Source organism: Chiloscyllium plagiosum, chromosome 7, assembly GCF_004010195.1.
Source record: "Chiloscyllium plagiosum isolate BGI_BamShark_2017 chromosome 7, ASM401019v2, whole genome shotgun sequence".
In the NCBI taxonomy this organism is placed as follows: Eukaryota; Metazoa; Chordata; class Chondrichthyes; order Orectolobiformes; family Hemiscylliidae; genus Chiloscyllium; species Chiloscyllium plagiosum.
This window is the reverse complement of record NC_057716.1, coordinates 47,249,846-47,259,362: the sequence shown is the minus strand read 5'-3', so window position 1 is coordinate 47,259,362 and position 9,517 is coordinate 47,249,846. Positions and strand designations below refer to the sequence as shown.

Here is a 9,517-nt window from a genome sequence, read left to right as displayed (position 1 = left end):
GCATAGGGTTAGGGTGAGAGGGGAAAGATATAAAAGAGACCTAAGGGGCAACTTTTTCACACAGAGGGTGGTACGTGTATGGAATGAGCTGCCAGAGGATGTGGTGGAGGCTGCTACAATTGAAATATTTAAGAGGCATTTGGATGGATATATGAATCGGAAGGGTTTGGAGGGATATGGGCCGGGTGCTGGCAGGTGGGACTAGATTGGATTGGAATATCGGGTTGGCATGGAGAGGTTGGACTAAATGGTCTGTTTCTATGCTGTACATCTCTATGACTCTATGACTCTATGACTGTAAAAGCGTGAGATTCGAGACATTTACTAAGAAAATAAAACGACCGACCATAATTTTGTACAAGCAACAATAAACTCGAATGCACAACATTTGAATAGTCATGCATTCTACAATTCTGGCACCCAGAATTAACATGTGGTAAATATGGCTCAAAGACCGATGAGGTATCATAGCAAATCTCCCACATATTAATGCAAGCGGGGGTAATTAAATCTCATTAGAACTTATAAAAAGGGTTACAATCTTCAGTTCCGTCAATCTGTCCTTGAAACTCCCTCTCAAGTGAAGGTTCATCATGCACTACCTCAACGATTGCTCTCATTCTGGTTAATCACCTGTTTGTCCTTAGCCTACAATCCCCAGTTCGAGATATTGTACTTCTTCACACATAACTCCAGTTTTTCAATGGTGAGCTTGACCAAGTTGGTACTACTCCTGCATTTTTCTTCGCCATAAATCTAGCTCAGTTGGATCCACCAAACGCTACTCATGGGCTTTTCAGCACTCCTTTCAGTTACACTGAAGTGCTGATCCATGCAGGCTTACCATCAAACTCTTCCTTATTAGTAAATTTTACAATTGAGCAATTCTTGGAATTGAGTGTAACCTGAAAGTTGCATTTTTTCAAACTGATGGAAATGGGTTTCGTTACAAAGGGTTAAATTAAGTCACAGTACATAAATTTGGTACCTATTCCCTCAAGTTTAGAAATTTGAAAAGTATTTTAACCAATACATATTGCTTAGCAAATTATCATGGAATGTAGAACAAAGTTACAAATCATCCATGACTTAGCTGAATTTGCAGAAAATGATTGAGGATCTGAACAGTTTGTTTCTGTTACATCCGAACAACTTTCCTTAAATTTAGTTAAGAATAATCTTGATTTCTCCTTTTGAGAGAGTTCAAATGACATTTCTGAAACTGCAAGCTGTCAACTTGGTTCTTCTGGTAGACAGACCAGCGCTCTCACAACAGGATCATTACAATACAAAATAAAAATTTAAAGTTCTAAGGATCAATTGACCCAAAACGTTAACTCTGATTTCTCTCCACAGATGCTGCCAGACCCGCTGAACTTTCCCAGCAAGCTCTATTTTTTATTCATCACAATATTATTCATTGCTGTTACATTAAAATAACAATTTTAAAACTAGGGTTTTCAACTCCAACAGGACAGTTAAACAAAAATACGGACCATTCTGTCTGTGACAGATCTTTGCTAAAGTAATTCAAAGCTAATTACACTCCCTCATGATCTCCATATAAATCCACATCCTGACATACAATATTTAAGTAATTTTTCCTTAAAGATATAATTCTATTTGCCTCAACCAGCGGCTGCAGCAAAAATTGTCTACAAAGATAAAGTTTGTCACTTAACAGGTAAATGCTTTGCCCCTTTTATTTTACATCTTGCATTTAAAACCAAAATATACATTTAGTATTTTTAAGGTCCACCTAGTAATTTATGATGCAACTATTTCAAAAATATTAAAATGATGCTATTTTTACATCCTAGCCACAGCAATGCACAATTAGTACCTTAATAGCCGATTCCAGAGATCCTGAATTCTGAAATGCAAGATTCAGCACTGAGCCTAACCGTTTGTCAAAATCAAGTAACTGATCCATGAATTTGCTGTGATCCGACAAAAATTCCTACAGAGATTGCAGGAGATATTTTTAGATTTGTGAATAATCTAGCACTGATATAATATAATTTTCACATATTGGCAAACCTATTTTCAAAAGAAATTCTCTGAAAATGAAATTAGTTTTTAAAAACTAAATTATTAGCGTTATTGTAATGTTTTCAAATTAATTTTAGAATATAAATTTCATTTTATGACATGCAAATGAAAGCAGATATCAATGTCCACTGTTTCATAATAGTTATACCTTGTTGTTGTAATCAAGTGGATCATACTTGCTTTCTCCAAATACTCGCCAACGTTCCTGAAATTCTTCATTGATACCATTTATTATTTCACTGAAAGCTTTTCCTTTGAAACCTATTTCAATTCTCTCCAGTTTAAAAAAGTCCATAGCTGTATTAAACAGTTCCTGAAAACAAATTAATATTGGACAAGTAACATTTTAGCACGTCAATATCATGTGTTTGGTTTTTTTTAGAAGCTTTAAGCACAATACGAAAGTTTAAGGGTAACCAGTGTTTTATAATAATATAGCACAATTTCCTTGCTTTTGCAGTCTACACTTGTAAGGAGATGAAATCAGTTTCTTTGTCTTCATTTTTAAATCCCAAATATTTAAATAATAATGGCCAGGATTTTACAGGATTTGAGCTGAAGTGGAAATAGGGGTGAAGGAAGGCGTGTATAATAGCTCAGATGGTGGCAGATGATGTGCCCATCTCCTTCCCACCTCTGCTGGCATTTTAACAAATGGGTGGAAGGTGACAGACTGATATTTTATCAGTGTCAAGAGTGTGGTGTTGAAAACGCACAAAAAGTCAGGCAGCATCCAAGGAACAGGAGAATCAACGTTCGGGTAAAAGCCCTTCATCACAAATCACTTATCAGTGGCAGATGTGCATTCTACCACCTCAGAAGGCAAACAGAGACCCTTATTATTATGCATCCTCTGGCCCACAGGAGGCCTCTCTGTGGTGGAATGGTCTAACCAATTTTAAGATCACCTCTCCCATTTCACCTGATGTGCCTTGTTGAGCCCTATAAATTTAACTCAATTCTAGGGCTTCCTGTAAGTTTGGCAAAGGCCTTCTACAATTGCTCCCAGTGGCAATGTTGAGACAGAAGAGGTATCTGTATTCTAAATAGTTGGCAGCATGTTTTAAGAGAGGAACTTTTTCCTTTAATGGGCAGCAGCCTGACAGAGTTGCTTAAGTCTTGTAAAATACAAATTGAAGTTTCCATTCATGATCAGCTGTATTTTACAAGCAGGGATCCCCCAAATTTCTAGCAAGTGGTCAGGGTCTCCACCATCCTGTAACATCATGGCCATGTGTGAATATGAATAAATTGTAGCTTGGAAATTACTATAGAGACTGTGAGAAGAAATGTTAGCCAAAATCTGCTAATTGCAAAATGCTGGGCTAAGGACCGAGATATCCAATGTTAAAAAAATTTGTGTGTAATAATATGCCACACAATACAAGAGTCATTTCAGTTTAAGATGCCTCCAAGATTATCATGAACTAATTTGCTAATATTTATTTTATTGATAATTTGCTAGTGTTGTAAGGACAGGATTTTCTCTTTGATTAGGGAATAATGTGCACATATTTGAAGTAACTCCAATTGGTAATGCAGCATTTTAAATAAATCTGTAGTGTAAGCTGCATGTTTGAGCTGATCACTATCAAACTATGATGAGCAGAACTGACTAGACACAGTGGGAGCATAAAGTGTGGTGAGGCCTGAGCATGACAAAGTACAAATGCTAACGTATGAATTTAGTGCAGATTGAAATTCTTTGCTGGGGGGGAAGAAGGTGCTGCTTTTTTTAGTTTCAGTTTCTTAGCCGCGAGAAGCTGATGGTGTTAATTAAGTGAGCAAGTAGGTGATGACTTGATAGGTTTTAAGATTTAATTCCTCTAAACGTGAGTCTGTCCAATCAGATACAAGCATTGCCTTAAATGCAATCAGAGATTAGATCTAAACTCCGCAGTCCTACCCAATCCAGTTATGAATATTGGGGTGGACAATTAAACATCAAGATGGAGGCTAGCACACAAGTACAAATTACAAGACTGAACGATTTGCACCTATCTATAGCCAGAAGTGCCAGTGGTTGATCCACCCACCATCAGAATGTAACCAATTAAATTCTCTCCACATCCTCAACAAATGGCTAAAGACACTGCATAAAAATCTATGGGCACTAACAACATTCCAGCAATACCATTGAAGATGCATGTTCCAGTAACTAGCTGTACCCAAGTGAAGTTTTTCTTGTACAGCAACCACAAAGGTATCTACCCACAGTGTGGGAAATTCCCAAGTGCCCTGGGCACAAATGGCAGGACAAATTATTGCTCTATCAGTCTACTCTCAATCATCAGCAAAGTGGTCCAACTAGGTACCTTCAAAGTAGGTAGGACAAATTTAGAGCATCTGTCGAGGGAGTATGAGCAGCTAGGGAATAAACTTAAAAAGTAGAATCACAAATGTAATAATCTCTGAATTACTACCAGAGGCACAGGAAAACTGATATAGGGTAAATAGGGGTACAGAGTCGAACGTGTGGCTCAAAGATTGGTGGAGAAGAGATAGGTTTTGAAATCATGGCATTTGAGCAGCAGTATTGAAGAAAGAAAGAGCATAGCCATCCCTATAGCATTCATCTGACCTGGACTGTGTCACAGGTCTAGCAAATCACCTTATCAGGTCTATTACAGGGCATTAAACTAAATAGTGTAGGGTGCTGGGGAAATACTGACCATATGAATTAGAATCAGAAGTAGACTACTCAGTGCCTGGAGTCTGCTCTGCATTTAATAAGATCAAGTTCCCATTGTATTTTGAGGTAACTTTTATGTTCTATGTTCTAACTTTTTCGCTGTGCACCACACCTCCAATTTTGGTGTAATCTGCAAACTTACTAACCATACCTCCTATGTTCACATCTAAAAACGTTTATATGAATGACTAAAAGCAGTGGGCCCAGCACCGATCCTTGTAGCACACCACTGGTCACAGGCCTCCAGTCTGAAAAGCAAACTTCCACCACCACCCTTTGTCTTCTACCTTTTGAGCCAGTTCTGTATCCAAGTGGCTAATGCTCCTTGTATTCCATGTGATCTAACCTTGCTAACCAGTACACTATGAGGAACCTTGTTGAACGCCTTGCTGAAATTCACTGCTTTTAGTCATTCATATAAACATTTTTAGATGTGAACATAGGAGGTATGGTTAGTAAGTTTGCAGATTACACCAAAATTGGAGGTGTGGTACACAGCGAAAAAGTTACCTCAAAATACAATGGGAACTTGATCAGATGGGCAATGGGCCAAGAAGTGACAGATGGAGTTTAATTTAGATAAATATGAAGTATTGCATTTTGGAAAGGCAAATCAGAGCAGGACTTGTACACTTAATGGTGACACTGCCTTCACTGCCTTGAGGCAGGGAATTCCAAAGTCACCCAACCTTCAGAGGGAAAAACATTCTCTTCACCGTGGAGTGCAGATTCATAGTTCCTTGAAAATTCAGTCTCAGGTAGATAGGATAGTGAAGGCAGCATTTGGTATGCTTTCCTTTATTGTTGAGAGCATGGAGCAAAGGAGTTGGGAGGTCATGTTGTGGTTGTACAGGAAATTGGTTGGGCCATTTTTGGAATAATATGTTCAATTCTGGTCTCCCTCCAATTGGAAGCACGTTGTGAAATTTGAAAGGGTTCAAAAAGATTTGCAAGGATGTTGCCAGGAATAGAGGGTTTGAACTATAAGGAGAGGCTGAATAGGTTGGGGTTACGTTCCCTGGAGAGGCAGAGGCTGAGGGGTGACCTTGTAGAGGTTTATAAAGTCATGAGTGGCATGGATAGGGTAAACAGACAAATCTTTTTTCCCCCAGAGTGGGGAAATAGGTTTAAGGTGAGAGGGGCAAGATTTAAAAAGGGATTTGAGGGGCAACTTTTCCACGCAGAAGGTGGTGCATATATGGAATGAGTTTCCAAGGAAGTGGTAGAAACTTGTACAATTACAAAATTTAAAAGGCATCTGGATAGGTAATGGATAGGAAGGATTAAGAGGGATACAGGCCAAATGGCACTAGATTAATTTAGGATATCTGGTCGACATGGACGAGTTGGACCAAATGATCTGTTTCCGCACTGTACAACACTATGACTCTAGGTAAACAGCTTCACATTTTCCCACGTTAACCTCCGCTCAATCATTGCACTTGCCCTCAATCTACATCACCATCCTCCCAAGCATACATAACTTTGTCCCCTTCCCTTGGATAAGAGATTCCACCAGGCACAAACCCCTTAGCGTATGCTCTGCCTTCAGGCTTTTCTGATCAGAGTTGTGCCATTCTTTTATGACTCTAATGGCTGCTACTTACCAAGTCAGACCACAGAAGGATACTGAAGCATTTCCTGCATTTGACTCGAGTCCTGCTAACCACACTGCAGCTGCTGACATCTCTTTCAACCTCTAGCCATGCCTCATTTGTGACAGTCTGACAGAAGACTACTGTTATTAACCTCCAAAAATGAAGTGTTCCTGGAACCTCTCTACTATCATCTCCAAGGAGGTGTTCATGAATCAAGTGACCACCCTAGTTAGAAAGGCTGTCTTCTCATTTTTGAAAGCCTGTTCCATTGGGCTTCTCACTCACTGGCTGCATTCTCTTTGGAGACTCACCAACATCTTTCAAATGCTCCTTCCAGCATTCACATCCTGATTGAGAAGGCAATCCTCCCACAAAATGCAGATCACTCCAACTTCAAGAACATTGGAACTGTAAAATGGTCCCAATGTTGGATTACCAATGAATTTAGCAAAATCCAGCTCAGTGAGTCAGGGGATTGCAATTTCAGGCCATATAAACTGGGTTATGAACAATCAGCAGTAGTCGACCACAACCTAGCATATTGGCTCATATGGGAGGGTAGAATGTTGGCAGGAACGTAACAATAAATAATACAAATCAGTAGACCACGTTCAGCAACATAACAGGTGATATATACCTTTTTCGAACTGTGTTATACTGTCTAAACAATGAAGTATGTTGAGCTCTGCTATGTGCCAATATAAGGTTTGTGGTGGCCAGTTAGTATGGAGTTCAAACCCCTTGAAAGTCTGATAATCTATATCAATAAAGCTAAAATTAGCTTTCCTTCCTAAAAAAGTAATGAAATAATTATGACTGAATATATTTTACACTTTGTATGACTTGCTGAGATTCAATGACAGAAGCTATTAAAATAACACATTTAGTTGCTGCATAGTTTTACATACCTCAATTTTTAACAAACAGGCAAAAAATCTATCAAAACGAGCAAAGACCATTTGGGTAGGAAAGTCCCAATGTTTCACTTCCACAGTGTTACTGTAATACTGGGAAATTTTTAATCTGTGTTGATGGAAACAATTCTTAAAGCTTTCCAATATGTGAATGGCAAGTTGCACCTTCTCCAATGCCTCTTCTGTCTCAACTTTAAAAATCTCTTCAGGAACTAGATAGTTTAATGCCTATTGAAAAAATATTATAAGTACAAAAAAATTGAAAAGTGATGTGAACAAATATCTTTCTGCATATGTTTTATGTTTATACATAGACATGTAAAGACTGCAATACTAGACTCGTAAACTAAAATGTTTTGTAACAAGGTATTTTATTACCTCCGAACCAACCTACAATTTTTAAAGACATCTCTGCTTTGGAGAGCTCTGCCTCACAGCTACGGAGATGTAGAGGTGGCTGGAAGAAGATGGAGAGGGAGAACTGAGAGGGAATAGCTGTTTGATGGAAATGTGTAAAGTCCAATGGTGGGTCATAAGGGTGAGAGAAACAGATGTGCAGGGTATCTTGCAGGAAATAGAATTGAGACCTGCCGCTGTCACAGAAGAAAGTCAACGAAACAGAAAAACAGTTCTGAAAATTGGAGAACCACTTACTTTACCAACAATAAATTCTGGCATTTGGATAGGTTTCATCCCAAATTAGGTGGGACGTACAGGTTTGGTAAGTTGGAGGCCTGCAGTTGACTATGCCTGCCAAAAATATGGTGAAAACTTAGACTGCAATTATTGATAAGATTCACCAATGAGGAATGTCTTCAAAAAAAATGGGAAAATACGAGAAAATCAGGGAAAATGATTGCTCAAGTTAAATGTCAAAGTTGAGAAATCTGTGATGCAACCACCTATTAGTCAGCGCTTGTATCTGCGTTGATGCCAGCAACATCTGTTCATGTTTAGAATCAGTGAATCCCTACAGTGTGGAGGTAGACCATTCAGCCATTCAAGTCCACACCGATCCTCTAAAGGGCATCCCACTACCCCATCCCTATCCCTGTAAACTTGCATTTCCAATAGCTAACCTACCTAGCCTGCTCATCCCTCGACACTATGGACAATTTAGCATGTCCAATTCACCCGATTTGCATATCTTTGGACTGTGGGAGGACGCCAGCGCACCTGGAGGAAACCCACGCCGGCATGGGGAGAATGTGCAAACTACACAGAATCACCCAAGGCTAGAATCGAACTCAGGTCCCTAGTACTGCGAGGCAGAAGTGCTAACCACTGAGACACCATTATTTATCATTTAAATTATAATGAATGACATTGGAAGTTTCAAGTTTTCTTCTGAGACATTTTAACAATTTAACAATGTAAGCAAAGATTTGTGGACACAAAGATGTACTTAAACAAGATTTAAAAGGTATTTGGACAGGTACATGGATATTCAAGATTTAGAGAGATATGGACCTACCGCAGGCAAATGGGATTAGTTCAGTTTAGGAAACTTGCTCGGCATGGACAAGATGGGTTGAAGGATCTGTTTCTGTGCTGTATGACTATGATTCAAATTACTTTTTTTTCTGATAAATCACTTTAGAAGAGAAATCACATTGAAATTTTGGTTGAAGCTGTACAAAGCTTAACATGGATATTTTAAGCTAACAATTCAGCAGTTATAAAGCTTTGAAAGCTTTTTTCTAATATCAGCAATTGCTTTGTTAGATTATTGACATTTTAAAAATTTCTAACCTCCAAAGAAACATGATTCAATTTTGTATAGAATCCATCTATTCTCATGGATAAGAACTACAAACTTGTGTGTGAAGTTAGGCAGATATTAATAATCTATTTTCACAATATGATGACCAAAGGATCCTTTCACATCCAGCAGACATTTTCCTGCACATCTAAACACCTCATCTACTGTGTCTGTTGCTCTCAATGTAGTCTCCTCTACATTGAGGAGACGGGACACCAGCTCAAGGAACATTTCAGGGAACATCTCTGGAACACAAGCACCAAACAACCCCACTGTTCTGTGGCTTACCACTTCAACTCCCCTTCTGGATTAGTGGTGCTAGAAGAGCACAGCAGTTCAGGCAGCATCCAAGGAGCAGCGAAATCGACATTTCGGGCAAAAGCCCTTCATCAGGAATAAAGGCAGAGAGCCTGAAGCGTGGAGAGATAAGCTAGAGTAGGGTGGGGGTGGGGAGAAAGCAGCATAGAGTACAATAGGTGAGTGGGGGAGAGGATGAAGG

The 9,517-nt window shown here is 39.0% G+C and overlaps 1 protein-coding gene across 6 annotated transcripts in view; it reads right to left on the bottom strand.

The window, feature by feature from the left end:
* Positions 1 to 9,517, bottom strand: part of dnah9l (dynein, axonemal, heavy polypeptide 9 like) — a 427,363-nt gene that overhangs the window by 386,495 nt on the left and 31,351 nt on the right. For all 6 annotated transcript variants that reach the window (XR_006312134.1, XM_043693606.1, XM_043693607.1 and 3 more), the window contains exons 8-10: positions 7,251 to 7,484; positions 2,201 to 2,365; positions 1,844 to 1,960 (exon numbers count right to left, since the gene is read on the bottom strand). Coding sequence is in view for 5 of the 6 variants with exons in the window: in XM_043693606.1 (XP_043549541.1) it covers positions 1,844 to 1,960; positions 2,201 to 2,365; positions 7,251 to 7,484 (516 nt within the window). In the remaining variant the exon portion in view is untranslated. The remainder of the gene's footprint in view (positions 1 to 1,843; positions 1,961 to 2,200; positions 2,366 to 7,250; positions 7,485 to 9,517) is intronic.